The sequence below is a fragment of the Muscardinus avellanarius genome (genome assembly GCF_963383645.1).
Source record: "Muscardinus avellanarius genome assembly, chromosome: 12".
NCBI lineage: Eukaryota > Metazoa > Chordata > Mammalia > Rodentia > Gliridae > Muscardinus > Muscardinus avellanarius.
Genome location: NC_137798.1, coordinates 94,862,378 through 94,881,718, shown reverse-complemented (window position 1 = coordinate 94,881,718; position 19,341 = coordinate 94,862,378). Strand labels below are relative to the sequence as shown.

The 19,341-nt window shown below is 55.3% G+C and overlaps 1 protein-coding gene across 3 annotated transcripts in view; it reads left to right on the top strand.

Moving 5' to 3' along the window:
* CCDC88C (coiled-coil domain containing 88C) overlaps nt 1-4,023 on the top strand; it is a gene marked incomplete at both ends in the record, with an annotated part of 134,013 nt that extends 129,990 nt beyond the window's left edge. For all 3 annotated transcript variants that reach the window (XM_080706994.1, XM_080706993.1, XM_080706992.1), the window contains one exon: nt 3,046-4,023. In XM_080706994.1, the coding sequence (XP_080563120.1) occupies nt 3,046-4,023 (978 nt within the window). The remainder of the gene's footprint in view (nt 1-3,045) is intronic.
* Between the last annotated feature and the right edge of the window lie 15,318 nt (nt 4,024-19,341).

The following is a 19,341-nucleotide window of genomic DNA, read 5'->3' as shown; positions in this document are numbered from 1 at the left end:
CAAGGACCACGAGCCAGTGAACCACCAAGAGCTGCCACTTCCCCGACCAGAGGAGGCTGATGTCCTCCGGGTGGCAGAGCTCCATGCGCAGTTTGGGATTGCCAGCCAGGTTTTGTGGCAGAGCTCCGATGGCAAATTTGGGAAGGCCTCTGAAGGGTCAGAGGGTAAATATTTTCAGCTTCTGTGTCAGAGTTGAGCGGTTCTACTGTAGCTACTCAACTTTGTGCTGTAGGGAAGACCACCTGTCAGTGAATAGGCCTGGTTGACGTTTAATCCAACTTGAGTTTTAGACCCTGGCATTTGAATTACATAAAATGATTTTTTTTTTTTTTTTTTTTTTTTTTTTTTTTTGGCGGTACTGGGAATGGAACCCAGGGACATTCTACCTCCAAGCTACTCTCCCAGCCCAGTTTTTTTTTTGTTGTTTTTTTTGTTTTTTTTTTTTTAAACAGGGTCTCACTGAGCTGCAAAGGGCCTCACTAAGTAGCTGAGGCTGTCTGCGAACTGCAATCCTCCGGTCTCAGCCTCCTGAATGCTGGGATTACAAGTGTGCGCCACCACGCCCCGGTGGTGCTGGGGATTGAAGCCAGGACCTTGTACATACTAGGCAAGCACGCTCTACCTCTGAGTCACATTACTAACTATTCTTAAAGATTTTTGTTCAGTTATTTAGAAATATAAAAACGATCCTCAGCTTGCAGGTTCAGGGAGGTAGGTGGCAGGCTGGGCTGGGTCCCGGCTCCTCATCCCTGACTCCACCTGCCAACAGCCTCTCCTCTCGTCCCCCCAGCGTCCCAGCGAAGCTTTAGTGTCCCGGATATGCTCTGCCTGAGCCCAGTAGCGTAAGCTGTTGGGGTGTAGAGTGGATGAAGTTACTGCCTTGTAATTGAGACCTGTTAAGGACTTTTAATAGATCAGTGCTCTAGCTCAGTCCTCTTAAATAAACAGCTGGACTTTATCTAGCTGCATAGTACACTCTGACCGTAGGGCACAGTGACACAGAATCTAAACCGTTTGCTTGGTGATACTTACCGAGCACCTGCTCCCTCCTGGGCGGTGTGCGAGGCGCCTGCGCGTGTGGAACGGGAACACGGTCCCTGTCTTCCCTTTGCTTCTGTCCCCAACGGCCACACGCTTACTCTGTGCACAGAGCTGGAGGGAAACCGAGCTGGAAAAGACATGCCGTTGGGAACCCGTGGTTCGGTATGGCGCATCAGAAGCCCCTGGTGGGCTGGCCAGACCGCAGACGCTGGCCCCAGGGTTTCTGTCTCCGTGGGAGGTCGTGCTGGAAGTTGGTTAATAAATCCCAGAGGACTTGCTGCTGTCCAAGTAGCGCACATCAGGAACCGTGTCTGAAGGACTCATCGAGCCTGGGGGGCCTCCGTTTGAGTACTTTCTGGTCATGCCTCCTTTCCCCTGAGATCCCCAGGGCGGGTCCTGAGCAAGGCTCCACACCATCACCGCTCCTCACGCCTGTGACACTTGAGTGTAAATGAGACCAGCGTGTTCTGGTGGCAACAGTTTCTGTTGGGAGCCAATGCTTGGCACCTGGTGGCCCTCCGTAGGCTCCTAGGTCCTCGTCCCTGCCAGCCTCATGTGGCTTTGTAGAACAGAGCAGAAAGTAAGTGCCATCAGATAGGAAAGGAGTGGAAGGAGAGAGGACGGGGAGGGGAATGGCGAGACCAAAATACAGTTAGACAGGAGGAGTAAGTTCCCCCCATCTGCAGCTCAGAAGAGGGACCACAGGCTGGGCATGGTGGTGCACACCCGTGATCCCAGAACTTGGGAGGCTGAGACAGGAAGATGGCAGGTTCAGGGCCAACCTCAGTAACTTAGTGAAATCCTGTGTTTTTTTTTTTTTTTTTTTTTTTGTGGTACGGGGTTTCCTGGAAACCCTTCTACCTCCAGGCTATACTTCCAGACCTATTTTTATTTGGAAACAGGGTTTCTTAAGCCAGCGCGGCTAGCTTCGAACCAGCTCGATCCTCCTGTCTCTGCCTCCCAAGCACGGGGATTACAAGCGTGCGCCACCATGCCCGGCTTTTTTTTTTTTTTTTTCATGGGGCTGAGTTTGTAGCTCAGAGGTAGGCTGCACGTAGGTTCAATCCCTAGTACTACCCGCCCCCAAGAAAAAGGGTTGACTATAGTTTATAAGAATTCTCACCGGGCGTGGTGGCACACGCTTGTAATCCCCACGCTTGGGAGGCGGAGACAGGAGGATCGCACAGGTTCGAAGCCAGCCACGTGCGCTGGCTTAGGAGACCCTGTTTCCAAATAAAAATATAAAAATAGGTCTGGAAGTGTAGCCTGGAGGTAGAAGGGTTTCCAGGAACCCCAGTACCACCAAAAAAAAAAAAAAAAGGAATTATATATTTTATGAAGAAGTAGAGAGGGGAAGTAATTAATGTATGAGGAGATGGAAATGCTCATGACTGGTTTGAGCATTATATATTGTATCCATATACTGAATTACCACACTGTACCCCCTAAACAATGTACAATTAAAAAGAGAAGCCACACCCAGGCATGGTGGCGCAAGCTTGGAATCCCAGTACTTGGGAGGCTGAGACAGGAGATCACAGGTTTGTGGCCAGGTCAGCTACTTAGTGAGGCTCTCTGCAACTCAGGGAGACCCTGTTTTACAATAAGATTAAAAAATAGGGCTGGGGGTGTGGTTCGGAGATAGAATGTCCCTGGGTTCGATCCCCAGTACTGCAGAGAGAGAGAGAGAGATACCCTCTCTCTTTCCCGTGGTGGGGCGCTTGGTGCCACAGCTGCGTTAACTGGCATCGTGGGAAGCCGTTTCCCTCTCTAGGTCTGTTTTCTTCTGTAAGTTAAAGGGTGCTTGGGACACCTTCCCTGGTGATCTCTGTACCCGCGGCCTCCTGCCATCCCGACTGCCTCTGGGAGAGCGTTGGCGAAGCACAGTGGGCGTGGGAACTTCATCCCTGGCCACGTGTGCTCCTGGGGCGCATCCTGGGGTGGGGGCTCCGAGGCCTCGCAGGCCTTCATTCCACCTCTCCATCCTAACTCTCTTCTCTGTAGGACACTCCCAGTTGCCGGGATGACCTGCTAAGTGACTATTTCCGAAAGGTCAATGAGCCCCTGGCCGGGGGAGGCCCACCGGGACCGCCTGCCAGGAAGGACGGGGCCAAGATGCCCACCAGCTTTGTGGCCCCCACCGTCAAGATGGCCATCAGTACCTCCGAGGGGCGGCAGCCGAAGCCCGGGCATTATGTGAAGCCAAACTTCAGGCCAGCTGAGGCGGCAGCCCCAGCCAGCATGCCTCCGAGGCAGGTCCAGCCTCCCCAGAGCCTGTCTCTCGGCAGGCCCCGGCAAGCCACAATGACCCCCACTTCCCAGGCCCCAGCCAGCCGGAGCGCCTCCCTGAGCCGGGCCTTCAGCTTGGCCTCAGCCGACCTTCTCCGGGCCAGTGGACCAGAAGCCTGCAAACAAGAGGTCCCTCAGAAGGCAGGGGCTCCTGAAGCCTCAGGGGCTAGAGAGACCAGCGCCCACAGCCTGGCCCGGGAGCGGACCCCTGTGGTGGGAAAGGCCGACGGCTCCTGTCAGGGCCCAGCGCCCCGCAGCCGGCCACCAGACACAAGGCGCTTCTCACTGGCCCCCCCAAAGGAGGAGAGGCTGGCCCCCCTGCACCAGTCGGCCACGGTGCCGGCCATCGCCCTGGGGGGCGGCAGTGGCGGTAGCTCCCAGCTCCAGCACTTCTCCCCTGCAGCAGCCCCTGGCGTGAGGACCACGTCCCAAGTGTCCCCGCACTCGGGGGAGGTGGCCACAGTGGCCCCTGTCCGGGTGGGGCTCTGGGGCTCAGAGGGAGATGGGGCTCCAGGGCAGGGCTATGGTGAGGCGCCCCCAGCCAAGAGTCCAGGCCGGTCTCCTGACTCAGTGTCCCACAGTAGCCGGGGCCCCGAGGACTTCAGCCGAGGGGGGAGTTTGAAAAGCACGCCTGCGTCTCCGGAGCCGGGCGGGGACCCGCAGACTGTGTGGTATGAGTATGGCTGCGTGTGACTGCACCCCGGGGCCAGCGCGCCCAAAGCTTGAACTACTGACACACCTCTGGGGGGGCGGGCGAAGGCCTTTCCTCCTCTTCTGCAGTGCCGGGAAAAGATTTAGGACTAGGAAAGGGGTTCCCACACAGCTCTCCTGTTTATTTTATTGATGAAAACACTGTGCCAAGCCCGAAGAGGATTTACTCTGCCAGGGGTGTCGTGCGTCTGTGGCTGCAGTTTCCGGCCACTGGTGTCTTTTGGACAAATCCACTTAGCGTGGGGGCCGCTGAGAAGGCCCCGGCAGCTCACCCCGAAACAGACACTATTTGAGTGGGTCCCCGTAGAACAGCTGGCAAACTGTTGACTTCCGTTAAAGTACACTGTGTGTGTGCACCTGCATGTGTGTGTGTGTGTGTGTGTGTGTGTGTGTGTGTGTGTGTGTGTGTGCACGCTCACACACAGGCACGGCAGGCTCACAAGGCTAAGTCCTGGTGGGTCAGGAAACCTCTCTCTCCCCAAAGCCATTTGACCCTGGGAGAAGCCCAGGCTGGCCAAACTACAAAGATCTGGAGGGCTTGAGGCAGAGCCCAGAGTGAGGCTGCTTTAGAAACGGGGTGTTTCCGTCCTCCTTCTGGGCCCAGGCATTTCCCCTTTCCAGGACCCAGGGGCCTTCAGGCTGCCGGTGGGTGTCCTTGGGCCTGCACGATGGGCTCCAGAGGCCACCCAGGGGCCAGCCTTGCAGCTTCCCTGACTCATTGTTCTACACACACTGAATCTGCCTGGCCTGGTGTGCAAGGCAGAGGGATGGCCGCCCTGTCCTGGCAAGTGTCCGTGGTGCATCGGGGGAGGCCCGTGTGTGAGCGAGCGAGGTGCACCCTGGTTCCTAGCACCCGGCTTCCCGTCTCGGATGAGATGTTGATTTCGGAGTAACTTTCTGGGGTAGAAACCAAATTTCTCGTAATATATTATCTATGTACACACTCATAAGATATATATACTTGGGGGGTCTATTTATGTTCCAGTGGGAGTCATTCTTTTCTGTCAGGAATCGTATCTGCTGCTTTGTGTATTTGGTCAGATTCCTGACACGTTTCGTTTTCTATTGTTAAGGTGCTTTTTCCTGGGATGGGCTGAACCTGATGACTTTTTAAAAAAAAAAAAAAGATTTATTTCCCTTTTGATATAATGTGCTGAGAAAGAAATAAGAGAGGCTTTTGAACGTGACCAAGATCCACTGTAGGGCCGTTTGGGGCTGCGTGTTAAATGGCCATTCATTCTGGAACATGAGGACAGGGTTGTAATAAAAAGCGATGGAGTAGAGGCGAGTCCTGTCCCTTCACTGCGTCAGGCGGGCTGCCAAGGGCCTGCGCCTTGCTCAGTACCCAGGGCGTGGTGGCGCACGCCGTAATCCCAGCAATCAGGAGGCTGACACAGGAGGATCGTGGCTGTGGTCAGCTACTTAGTGAGGTCCTTCGCAACTCAGACCCTGTTTCAAAATAAAGAATAAAAATAGAGCTGGGGTGTAGCTTGGAGGTAGAATACCCCTAGGTTCCATCCCCAGTACTGCAAAAAAAAAGGGGGGGGGAGAAGGTGTAGCTCAGAGATAGATGTCCCTGGGTTCAATCCCCAGTACAACCAAAATAAAAAGGCATATAATTATTCACTTGCTACTAAATTCTGTTACAGCTTCGTTGTCCTTCCCAGGTTTATGTTGCAAGGGTCTCTTGCCTCCTTCACAAAGGCTCGAATCTGTGCTGTATCTGGCCACTTGGTGGGGACTGCTGTCTACCCTGCTTCAAACCAGTCCACGCGGTAGCCAGGCATCCCGTGTGGCCTCTGCAGGCTCTGACCCCTGGCCAGGCACTGTCTCACAATTATCCACTCCAAGACAGCTTTGCTGTGCCCACGCTCAGCCCCCACAGGCCACGAGGGGTGCCAGCTCCACCCTCCACCTCTCTGGAGCTTCAGGCCCGAAGCCCCCACCCGCTGGACCACTGACTGACTTCCTTGGCCGCCGCCTCCACTCCTTCCCAGTGGCCCCATCTGTCTCAGGGGCACAGACGCCTAAGGTTCAGGCTCGACCCCTCCATGCCACCCCCACGTTTATAGGTCACATCCTGGGCCAGGGCTGTGTCTGGAACCCGCCCCTCCTCCGCCAGCTCACACCTCCAGTCCTGGGCCACCGCTCGCTCCAGTCCAGCTGGTACCTGCTCTCCTTCGGACTCCATCCTCTTTGTCCACTCCAGCCCCTGGGCCTCCAGCGGCCCTCTCCAAAGGCTACTTGTCGGCCCTGGTGGCGACCTTTCTGGGACACCCCCCTCACTCAGCCTCGTTGGTGGCCACGCCCAGCCCTCTGCAGACTCATCCTCACGGGGGCGCTCACCTCCAGGAGGCATGCCCGGCCCCGCTCCTAGTCCCGACAAGCTCACGCACATCCACAGCTAATTACCAGCTACTCATCAGCTCCAAGCTAGCATCTCCAGCCCCACCTCTCCTTTGCACCCCAGATCTCTGTCCACTCACACGTGCCAAGGGCCCTTCAAACTCAAATGCACCTCATCAAAGTGGGGGCTTCATCTCCCTCACATACCTGCCTCCCACGCCTAGAGGATTTTGACGTCCCCGTTGTCCACAGCCCACCCCAAGCACTGAGTTCCCGCAGGCAGCACCTTGGCATGATGCCCATGTGTTCCTGTGTCTGTGATCATGTCCCATCCCTAGTCCCGGGCCCCACCCTCTGCACTGGACTGACATTCCGCAAGTATCTAAGTGGCAGGTCCTCAGTGGCCCACAGGTCAGAGACGAGGTCTGGCTGCAGAAAGATTTGTGAACATCTGTGGCACAAGAGGGGCTCACACCAAGGAAAACTAAGAAAACTGAGCCAGGCGTTGTGGCGTGTGGCTATAATCCCGGTAGTTGGGAGGCTGAGACAGGAGGATAAAAGGTTTGAGGGCAGCCTCAGCAACTTAGCAAGACCTGTTTCAAAATAAAAAGGGCAGGGGTGAGCCAGGTGTAGTGCTGCACACCTGTAATCCCAGTACTTGGGAGACTGAGACGGGAGGATCGCAGGTTCCAGGTGAGCGTCAGCATTAGTAAAACTCATCAACCTAGTAAGACTGTTTCTAAATAAAAAATAAACTGGGCCTGAGGATGTAGCTCAGAAGAAAAAGGTGTAACTTGGAGGTAGAATACCCAACTCTCAGTATCAAATAAAAATAAAAGGGCTGGGGGTGTAGCTTGGAGGTAGTATGTCCCCAGTCCAATCTCTGGCATCTAATAAGTGAATAAATGGCTGGGGATGGAACTCAGAACAGCCCCGAGTTCAACCCCTTATACCACCAGAGCTAAGTAAGAGGAGCGTTTGGAAGGCAGAAAGCACACTAGGGAGCTTCCTGCCAGACGTTTATCAACTGGCTTTCTGTGCGGAAGGAGTGTGTCCACGCACAGAGTATTGCCGATCATAAAATATATGGTGTGTTTATGGTATAAAGTCCATGTAGCCGGTTGATCCTCACGAACAGGGCCTGCTGGTTTCTGCCGTGATTGTGCATACGTAGCCAGGCTGTGCGCCTGGCACATGACCGGCACTCCGGCGCCAATGTTCATGGACATTTTCTCTGTTGACAAGATGGTGGGAACATGTCAAAGATCTATGTCAGGCTTCACTGATGACATGAGTGAGCCTGCTGAATCAGGGAAGTCCTTTCCGAATGCCGGATGGATATTCTCTCAATTGTTCGTGTTATCTACATTGTAATGTCCTCCGGTATGACATGTTTTATCTAAAATTGGGATAGAACCAGATGCAGTGGCACACACCTGGAAGGCTAAGACAGGAGGATTGCAGGTTCGAGGACAGCCTTGGCAACTTAGTGAGACCCTTGTTTCAAAGCAAAAGGCCAGGCATGGTGGCACACGTCTGTAATCCCAATATTTGGGAAGTTGAAATAGGAGGATCACAGGGTTGAGGCCAGCCTCAACAAGTCGTGAGATTCATCAACCTAGCAAGACCTGCTTCCAAATAAATAAAATAAAGCTGGGGGTGTAGCTTGAACGTAGACTGCCTCTGGGTTCAATCCCCAGTATCAAATACACACACAGAAAAAAATAAAATAGGACGTAGGGTGTAGCTTAGAGGTGAAATGCCCCCGACAGGTTTAATCCTGAACATCAACTAAATAAAACAGATGTAACACTTTCCATAATGCCCAGCACACTTAATTAACATTTTCCCATTGTTCTCTTAAGCCTAGGTACTCTAAAAAGCATAAATCAAGCCCTGAACACAGCATTCGCCCATTTCTATGGTGTAAATAATCTCCCCGGGGCTGATTTCAGGCTGGAGCGCCCCGCAGCGTAACCACCACTGTGCGGGTCCTGGCAGGTCCATTAGGACGTGGTCAGCTTTGACCACTATTGCCTCTGCTTTCAGTACAAGCTTAATTGTAGGCTTGCCTGCGTTTATTTATTTATTTTAATGGCCGTGTTTAACAGCTGGCTCATAGATTTGCTGGAAGCTCATCAGGGTGCTCTCCCAAGCCAGGGCAGGCAGCTCCAGCCCACCCAGCCAGCGCCACCTTGGGGGGTGGGCTGAAGAGGCAGGGACAGGAGGACTGAGAAGAAAGGCCAGAGAAGAGACAGAAGAGAAGCCGGCTGGGCCCTGGGGGCACTATGAAGCTTCCAGCCTTGGGAGCCGTGGCCACCCCTCTGGTTGCTGCACGGTCTGCCCAGCACCCCGGAGCTCCCTGAGAGCGGCGCCCGGGAGGGGTGGGACAAAGGGGCCAGAGTCCAAGTGTCCGAGGGTGCCAGCCCTGCAGAGGGCCGGAGCAGGAGCGACACCAGCCCGCTCAGCCGCCTTCCTGCTCAGCCCTGGAAGGGTCGGAAGGGGTCTGAGAACGGGGTCGTGATTCTGCCCAGACACGCAGCGCGGCCTCTCAGGCTGGAGAAGCTGCCCTGGGCTGCTCTCCCTCCAGGGTAGCAGAGCAGAGAGTCAGCCTGGGCCGGGGCCAGCCCACGCCTCTTGGTCTGACCTGGGTGGTCCGCACCTGGCAAGTGGACAGCCAGGAGTCGGGCAGAGCCTGCGGAAGGAGGAGGTCCCGGCCGTGCTCTGGAATGTTCCAGCACGCAGATTAGCTCCCTCCTGTGCCTTCTCAGTCCGAGCTGGCAGAAGCAGCCACCTGTTCCCCACCTCCCCGCCCCCAAGAGACCACAAAGGAAGGAGAAGGGATTCCCAGCCCTGGCATCCTCGGGGCCCTTCCAAGCTCTCCTCGCGGGGGCCATGGCCGGCAGGGGCCCTTCTGGAAGCCGCACCCTCCCGGCCAGTGCGGGCGGGGGCTGCCCTGCGCCGCCCTGCTGTCCGCGGGGACCTGCTCTCCGCCACCGTCCGCAGGGCGGGTGGGCAGCCGAGCCGGGGCTCCTGCGGCGCGGGCGGGGAGGACAGAGCCGGAGCCGGAGCCGACAGAGCCACGGGGAAGGACAGGGCGCTGGAGCGGACGGAGCCGCCCCAGCCGGAGCAGGTGAGCGCTCCCCGGGGCTGGGAACCAGCCCAGCCACCGAGGGCCGGGCAGGAGGGAGGGACTGCTGCTGGGGCCGGGCGGTGACCTTGGCTCCGACCTCTCCCATTCAAAGCCGGCCTCTGGAACGAAGGCTTCTGGGGGGGAGGTGGAGGAGAAGGGCCAGGATCTGAACTGATTGGACCTGCCGCCAGGGGGGTGTGGTGAGGGTCTCCTTTCCAGGGGCGGCAGGCCAGAAGGGCACCTGGCCAGGCTCCCCTTCCCCGGGGCAGGGCTGGGAGGCCCAACACTCCTTGTCCTGGGCACAGGTGCTCACCCCTAGGGAGCTAAAGCACGGGAGAGTGCACTGGGGGTGGGGGTCAGAGGCCCTGGACCCTGGGGGAGCGGCCCAGGGAGAGCAGGGAGGGCCGCAGGGAGCACAGGGAAGTGTTTGCTGAGCGCCCACTCGGTACTTCTCACCCGCTATCGCACTTAGCAGTCTCAGTTTATCCATCCATCCATCCATCCACCCACCCACCCACCCGGGCCCTCTGCCGAGCTGTGGCCTCAGGGGAGGGAGCCGGTGTCTGCCAACTCTCACCCTGCAGTTCGGAGGGAATGGGGAAGAGGTTGTGCTGTTTCTCCTTCCTGTCCCCAGTGATCAGAATTAAACTAGCAATATGCTACCGGATCAGAGAGAGATCCCCGAGCCCCACCGTCCGCACTCCAAGGGCCCCTTCTGTACGCACAGCGCGTGCACGCCAGTCATAACAAGGACGCCTCCTAGTCTCCTTGCAGGTTTTAGTTTGGAATCACCTCTTCCAGGTAGGCTACCAGGACTGCACCCTTGTAGATTGGTGCTTTTGTACTCTGGGCTCCCAAGGCGTGGCCCCTCCCTGGCCATTAGCCTTCAATAGTAGTGGTTATCAGTATTGTCATAGCTGCCTTTGGGGGGGGGGTACTGGGGACTGAGCCTAGGAGCTATTTTCTATGTATGTATGTATGTATGTATGTATGTGCAGTACTGGGGATGGAACCCAGAGGCACTCTACCTCCAAGCTACAATCCCAGCCCTATTTTTTCTTCTTTATTTTGAAACCGAGTCTTACTAGTTGCTGAGAGCCTCACTAAGTAGCTGAGGCTGGCCGCGAACCGCGATCCTCCTGTCTCAGCCTCCCAAGTACTGGGATTTACAGGTGTGCGCCACTGTGCCTGGCTTCACTGCTGTCTTTATCGTGGACTTTCCTTCTACATCAGCTTCAAAACCCTCAGGCACTCAAGTTCCATTTCTATTATGCGCGTGTCTTTCTTTGAGTGTTGTACTTTGGAGACTGGATTACTGCAGACCCTCTATTCTGGGACTAGAAATTTGCAATTCATGGCCATCCGGCACTATTTTCAGATCCCTCGTGCACCTCAAGGACACCTGGCCGGTCTGTCACTTCCTGGGCACTTTGGGTCCAAACCCTATTACCTCAGATGGACTCCAGGCGCCCCCAACTGAGGACAAAGAGGGGCTGGGCTCCGGCTCTAAAGACAGCAGCCCACTCCTGCCCCCTAGAGAAGCTCCTGCCTCCAGCCCTCCCGTCCCCTCCACTCTGGCGTGGGAGAGGGCGGGATGGGGCCTGGCCGGTGTGGGTGGAGGTCCTGGGAGGGGTCAGGCACCACTCTGCTTTTCATTTTCACCTGGACCCCGGTGGTCACATCCAGGGCACAAAAAAACAAACTGTTCTACTACAGTGCAATCCATGATTTTGTAAAGGAATTTGTGTTTCACTCCCCAAAATGGAAAATCAGTTTCCCTGTCACAAAAGGTAGACAAATAAAAACAAGGAAATCAGCTGAGCGTGGGGATTGGGAGGCTGAGACCGGAGGCTCACAGGTTTGAGGCCAGCCTTACAGAACAATTTAGAAAGACCCTTGGCAACTTAGTGAGACCCTGTTTTGAAATAAAAATAAATAAAAAAGGACTGGGAGTTGTAACTGGGAGGTAGAATGCCCTTGGATTCAATTCAAAGCAAGTAACCAAACAAAAACAGAAGCAAAAAAATAGGGGAAGCCAAGCAGTGCCAGTGAGCGTTAGCACGGTGGCCTGCGAGCTCGTGGAGGCCGGCTTTCGAGGTTACAGAGCGGGGAGAGCCCCAGTTCCAGTGGTGTCAAAGACGTGCTCGCCCCCAACCACGACCTTCTCTAGTGTAAGAAGATGAGGGGAGACTTGCTCAGGGAATCGTGCAAACAGCCCCTGAACGCCTTCAGTCAGCCCCCACGGAGCAGAGCGCGGCACAGAGCCCGGGGCGGAGGGAAAACAAACCTTCCGTCCATCCTGTGGGCGCCGGGGGCGGGCGGCTGCTCCTCCAGGAAGCCCACCTGGATGTGCCCGTGTCCCCTTGACAAGCTGGACCGCTCACGCGGCGCACTTTTTATAATGATGAATTGTCTTCTATCCAGAGAGTAAATTTATTTTATTATTTATTTATTTGTGGATCTGGGGATGGAACCCAGGGGCATTCGACCTCCGAGCTATACCCCAGCCCTATTTTTTATTCTTTATTTTGAAACAGGGTCTCACTGAGTTGCTGGAGGGGGGTCCTCGCTAAGTAGCTGAGGCTGTCCACGAACCGCGATCCTCAGGTCTCAGCCTTCCAAATGCTGGGATTACAAGCCCAGCTCAGAGAGTAAATTTAATAATAATAATAATAATAATAATAATAATAATAATAATAAAAAATTCCTGCATTTGCTTTGCTGGCCTCGCCCCCGCCCAGGGCCCGGAGCACCAATGTTCCAGGGGAGGTTAATGGAAACCTGGGTGAGTCTCCTTACCCTGGGCCTCACTGGCCCCTTGCAGAAAGCCTTTCTTCCCTTCTCTCGCCCTCCCCGCTCTCATGCACATCCCACACCAGCGATCCTTCCGCCCTACGGAGGGGCCGGCTTCTCCAGGAAGCCTTTTGCAACCACCCGGCCCACCCGAGCGCTCCTGCCTCCCAAATTTTAATCCCCGGCAAGGCCCATGTCTAGGGGACATTCAGTCCCATGGTCAGGGCTCCCTGCATTTCCGGAGGGCAAGGAGATGAGCAACATGTATACCACAGGTGCCCAATAAGTGCTGTGGAGTAACGGGACCGTTCCACTCGGTGTACCCTTCGAGGCGCAGGCGGGGTGTAGCTCAGTGGTGGAGTGCTGGCCCGCACCCGGAGGCCCTGGGCTCCTCCCGCAACACCATAAAAGCGCGACGTGGGGCCCGCAGCAGAGTCCCACAGAGGTGCTGACTTGAAGCAACGCAGGTTAACGAGGGGAGGATCCTGGCGGCCAGAAATGGGTCTTGGTGCTAAAACTCAACGTGTGGACAAGGGCTGGGTTCTGTGTGAAGGCTCGAGGAGGCTGCGTTTCGCCACCTTTTCCAGCATAGAGACGTGGCCCGCACCTGTTGGCTACTAGTCCCTTTCCACAGAGTGTGTGTGTGTGTGTGTGTGTGTGTGTGTGTGTGTGTGCGCGCGCGCGTGTGTTGCTGGGAATTGAATCCAGAGGCACTCTACCCTCAAGCTACACCCCCAACCCTATTTTATTTTATTTATTTATTTATTTACTTTTTGCAGTACTGGGGATGAAACCCAGGGGCATTCTACCTCCAAGCTATACCCCTGCCCTATTTTTTATTCTTTATTTTGAAACGGGGTCTCACTAAGTTGCAAGGGACCTCACTAAGTAGCTGAGGCTGTCCGCGAACCGCGATCCTCCTATCTCAGCTTCCCGAATGCTGGGATTACAAGTGTGCACCACCACACTTAGCTCTATTTTCTTTTGTATGTATGTATGTATGTATGTATGTATGTATGTATTTATTTGGTGGTACTGGGGTTCCTGGAAACCCTTCTACCTCTGGCCTACACTCCCGGACACCTATTTTTTATATTTTTATTTGGAAACAGAGTCTCTTAAGCCAGTGAGGCTGGCTTCGAACCTGTGCAATCCTCCTGTCTCTGCCTCCCAACAGCGGAGATTACAAGTGTGTGCCACCACGCCTGGCTCTTTTCTTTTTTTAAATAAAAAGTTTAGTGAAGCAGGGCCTCGCTAAGTTGTGGAGGGCCTTGCTAAGTTGCCGAGGCTGGCTGCGAGCCTGCGATCCTCCTGTCTCAGCCTCCCAAGTACTAGGATCACGAGTGTGTGCACCACCACGCCCAGCTCCCCTCCCACCTTTGAAATCAGCAGTGGTTGGTCCAGTCTGTCCATCACTGTACCACTCTGACATCCTCCCTTCCCTGCCTCCTTCTTGGGCTCCTGTGATTACATCGGGTCCACTAGGATGATCCAAGGTGACTTCCCCACCTCAAAATCCCTAACGCAATCCACACCTAAGTCCCCGTTACCACGTATGGTGGCATGGTCACAGGTTCGAGGCATTTGGCGACTTTGGGGTCACTATCTGTGTAGGACAGCTGTCCCCAGCAGCACATTGGCTGGGGGTGTGTTAACAGTGGTGGACGTTTACCGGGCCCTTGGCATGACCGGGAACTGTTGGCTGCCTTCCATTTTTCTATATTTTAGAGGAGCCGCCAAGAGGGTGATGCACTCAGCCAGCGGCAGGGCTGGGATTGGGGCCCCTGCAGCCTGGCTCCCAGCAGCAGCAGCCTGACATCCAGGCGGCCCTGCCCTCTGGTACCATCACTGCTCGCAAGCCACCAGCTGGCCACCTGGGAACAGGCCAGGCAAGGGCCAAAGCCCTGCTCCAGGCCGGGGGAGGGGGCTTCCCCAGGAGGTCTACGTACAAATTCTCTGCTGGCCCTCCCCGTTTCCATCCTTTCCCGCCGCTCTACGCCCCTTAGGGGCACCTAAGCCATTATCCCAGAGGCTGGAGGGGGACTTCCAATGGTCCAGGCACTGAAATCTAGAAAAGGCCCTGTGTGCCCCAGACCCCCCAGATCCATCCCTGTTCTCTCCGGTCTCCGTGTACCAAAGTCATCGGAGACCCAGAGAGAAAAATCTTATGCAGGAAATCAAGGAAGATCAGAGGCCACAGGCTCGGCTCAGTCACAAAGGCGCCTTCTACATGTGAAGCCGCGCAGAACACACAGGCCTCTGTAGGCCCTGGACGAAGGCGGGATTGCTCGCCATGGCCGGAGCACTTCCGGGGGGAACGTATTTCCAAGAGCGTTAGGCTTATTAAGTCACTTGGTACAAGTGTACAATGGCCTGTTGTACTAGCACCCCATTTTACAAATAAGGTAATAGAGGCACAGAAAGTCTTCTTACTTGCCCAAGGCCACATGGCCAGTAAGTGCGGGAGCCAGGATTTCACCCACTTTCCATAAGCAGAGAACCCAGGCTGAGGCTGGCGAGGCTGGCTGCTCAGGCAGCAGAGCTCCCTTTGTGCCTTTCCCATCCAACCTGCTCTCTTTGAACCTGCCAGACAGGGCTTCTGGTTCCTAAGTCAATCAGATTTCAGGAGGGCGCCTTTATATCTCATACATGTGATCCTCCTGTCTCAGCCTCCCAAGTACTGGGATTCTAAGCTTGTGCCATCAGGTCTGGCTGATTTATATTTTATATTTGATTCTAATGCTCAACTTTATAGTGACCCCAATTATTATTATTATTATTATTATTATTATTAATTTTGGCACTGAGGATTGAACCCAAGGGCATTCTATCTCTGAGTGACAGCCCTAGCCTTTTTATTTTAATTTTGAAATGGGGTCTCAATACGTTACTGAGGGTCTTACTAAATTGATGAGACTGTCCTCAAACCTGCAATCCTCCTGTCTCAGCCTCCCAAGTCCTGGGATTACAGGAGTGTGCCGCCATGCCTAACTTACTAACCCACTTTTACAGAAGAACTTTTTCAGCCCTCCATAACTTTTTCGGCTAGCAAACAACAGATCTGATACTTCAGATCTGTTCAGATGCTAAAGTCCCCTAACACCTCCTCCTCCCAAACCAGCTCAGCCTGAGAAAACCCAGCCTGCAGGCTCCCTCTAGGAGTCCCAAGTACATCCAGGGCTGTGACAGGCCCTCGCCGCCCCAGGATGGGTGCACTTCCACTGTGCCTGCACCTGAGCCGGCTCCCCACAGGCCTCGGAGCTTCCTGCCTTGGGTGTCCCCATTAGTCACCATCCGTCTGGGAGCCCCTGGATTATCTGAGTGGGAACAGAAACAACCGTGTGGTGTTCGTCAGGTCTTACTATTAATCAGCTCAGGCCCCAGCCTGCTGGAGTGCGGCTGCTGCCAGGGATAATTCCCAGAACAACCAGCCTCCAGCTGCCCGAGATGCTCCCAGGAGGGAGGGACTGACTCAGCAAGGGCGAGTGTTTCTCAGAAGGAAAGCTGTCCACCTGTGTGCGCAGCCGGTGACAGGAGGCCCGGGCAGCACGAGAGGCTTGGGCCGCGCAGGGACAGAGATGAGTTGGTGCTGGAGTCCGGGAGGAAGCAGGGACTCATTGTATTGTCTGGAGAAGAAGAGAGAGATTTTTTCTGAGGCTGGCCAGCTGCGTTAAATGGAAAAGCAGCAGTGTCTGTAAAAAACAATCGTCTGCACATTCTTAATTCCCGCTCACGCCTGCAATCGTGCAAGTTTGCGGCGAAGCTGCACTGGCTTCTGTGTCCATCAGTCTTGCCGGGAAGTGGGGGTTTTTGGGGAGTTTTGCATGCAGGTGTGGACGGGGTTAAGGACACTGGCAGGCGAGGCCAGCTCTTGGGACTAGCAAGTCTGGCAAGCTGGGAAGACCCCCTGGACCTGCAGGAGGACGGGAGAGAGGACTGCAGGAGGGAGATGCGGCCGGCGCTGCCAGCCAAGGGCACAGCCCACTTGAAGCCAGCCTGGCAGAGGTCCACACCCCTCCCATCCTCTGGCCTTCCTTTAGCGGTTCTTGCTGGCCAACGGCAGCACTGGCCAGAGAGCGGGCTGGCACAGTCCTAGGGTGCGGGATAGAGAGTGGATGTGGATAGGCAAAAAGAAATCCGCAGCAGCTCCCAGCGCCCCGCCCCCTTCCCACATCCCTTTGGCCACCGTTTTCCGGACACCTGCAGGGTGTCATCCTGAGTCTGACAGTGGGAACACGCAGTAAGCCAGTCCTCAAGCTCAGCTCAAGACGCTGCCTGTAGGCAAAATGCCAAGACAAAACAACCCACAGGCGACTGCAGAAGAAATGGATGCGAACGTCACTTCTACCAGGAGCGGAGAATCTCTGACCACGTCTCTGGAGCCCAGCCCAGGGTGGGAGAGGAGCTCTGTGGGCAAGAAAGACAGTTATTAGTGCAGCGTTTCAGATCAGCGTTCCAAGAGCATGGGCCATAATTTACCGTTCTCTAGGCCCTGGAAGGTTCTGGAATGCACGCTTCCTTTTTAACTCAGCCGTTTGTTGTTTATAAGGCTGATGCCAGGTTTTATAGACAAAACAACAAATTCCGCTACCCCTGCCAAAGACTGGACATCCTGACACCAAGAACCAGAGCGGAGCCCAGCAAAAGACAGCAGAAACGGCACTGCGGTGTGTTTCTTTGCTTTTCTGATTCCAGAAGTTTCTTAGGGAGAGTAGTCAGAAATGCCAAGCCTGTGTTCCACCAGCCAGTTTCACATCTTTAAGTAACTAGAATAAGGGCTGCGCTGTTCGGTCTCTGAGAAGTAGAGTATGGAAGCGAAAGTAACTTGATTTAAGGGCATCTGGGCAGTGAAAGGTACTGGATGGATGTGTGCGAGCCTTTGCAAACAGAGGTAGCGAAAGAGGGTAGTGAAATAGAAAAAGAGACGCAGACTGGGCGTGGGGTGCACGCCTGTGATCTCAGTACTTGGGAGGCTGAGACAGGAGAATCACTGGTTCAAGGCCAGCCTCAGCAACTTAGCAAGGCCCTCAGCAACTTAGCTGGACCCTGTTTCAAAATAAAAAATAGAGCTGGGGATGTGGCTCCATGGTAGAAAGCTTGCCTAGCATGCGCAAGACCCTAGCTTCAGATCCTCAGAACTACAAAATTTAAAAAATAATAACAAAAATGAGGAGAGAAAGATCAGTTCACGGCACTGTGCCTGGCGGGGGCCCCACAGGATTCACTTGTAGTGTGTGTGTGTGTGTGTGTGTGTGTGTGTGTGTGTGCGCGTTGCTGGGGGTGGAACCCATTGGCATTCTACCTCCGAGCTCCACCCCCAGCCCTATTGTTTATTCTTTATTTTGAAACAGAGTCTCACTAAATTGCAGAGGGCACCACTAAGTAGCTGAGGCTGGCCTCCAACCCGGATCCTCCTGTCTCAGCCTCCCAAGTACTGGGATTACAAGTGTGCGCCACCACGCCCGGCTTGTAGTAAACTTCTTAAAGAGTATGTGCTGGACTCGAGAGTCAGAATTCTGGATCTGGCAACTTGACAGTGGGCGTAAGGGACAGGACCAGGAAGAACATAAAAACCGTGAGAAGCAGCTTCGGGGACGGAGCTCCACTCGAGTCCTGGCGAAGTCCCTTGAGCACCGAGAGGCTGTAGGCAATTCGTGGAGCCTCGGCTTCCTGATGTGGGAAATGGAGGTGGCGCTGCCTGTGGTTGGGATGGAAAGAGGTCATGCGTGAGCACCGAGGGCGCAGTGGGCGTCCGAATACCTAGGGTATTTGGAGAGGACGAGGGTAACGATGACCGCAGCTAATATCCGTGAGCCCTGCTATGTGCTGGGGGATGCGCTAAGGGCTGGGGTTGACTTAACTCGCGGACTCAGCCCCTTCTCCATGCGCTGTCCCCCTTTGGTCGACAAGGAGATAGGCACTGGGAGGCTAGGGGACTTGTCCGAGGTCACCCTGCAAGTAAGCAGCAGAGCGGGGACTCAGAGAACCTGTGGCTTGGCTTGCAAAGCCCAACTCTTAACCGTATTTAGTGTGGCAATTAAAAAAAAAAAGCACATACACACGCACATTTTCGGGCATGAACTGTGTCCATCCGGAAGACTCCACTGGGAAATTTAGCAAGAAGGAGGGATTTTGAAATGGGGTCCAGCAGAGGGCCCCGACCCAACCTCTGAAAGTGCCTGTTGGGAGTTTGCCAGGCTAGTGCTCGGCAAGAAAGTACCCCCACCCACCGCTCCTCTGGCCCTGCTCCCCCCAGGCTCACCTAGGGAGCAGGGCCCGGAGCCGCCCTAAGGGCTGGTCTCCCTCCCTCCCTTAGCAGCCTCTCTTCCCTTCCCCTACAACTCCACTCCCAGCCAGCTGTCCCGAGCCCACCAAGCTTGCCCCGCAGCCCTGCGCAGAAATGGGGGCGCCCTGCTCTGGGCAGGGCACTGGGTCCAGGACAAGGGCCTTGCAGACAGAGAGCTGTGGGCCTTGATCCTGGCAGGCGGTGCAGGGAATGCTGGGGAGGGCGCCGTGGGGGTACAGGGGGTCCTCATTCTCTTGTCCACTGGGACAACCAAGAAGGCGCCCTAGGAGAGGTGGCTTTTGTGTAACCTGGGGCAGGGCTCAGCAGCCGGCACCCAGGAGGCCTTCTGAGAGGAGAGAGCTCCAGGGTGTGGAGGAGCAGACGGTGCTGCGGGAAGAGGAAGGGGCTGCGGGTAGGATGCAGGGTGATGCGGGCTCTGCCCCTCACTGCCTGGATCCCGGTCCCCACCCCTTCATCTCACACCGGTGTGACCTGGTGTGACCTGACCTCTCTGAGCCTCGTGCCTCCGTGTGTGAAATGGAAGTAATAGCAATATCTTTCCTATAGGGGATCAAGAGAACCTAGGCATTGAAGTGCACGGAACCTTGCCGTGCACACGGCAGGTGCTCCGTGCATGCCGAGGTGTGGCTACTGTTACTCTAGCATCTGTGTGGCAGGAGGCACTAAGGCCCCTGGACTTCTCAGCCGGGGTGGGCACCGAGGCCACTCCGCCTGCCCTCCC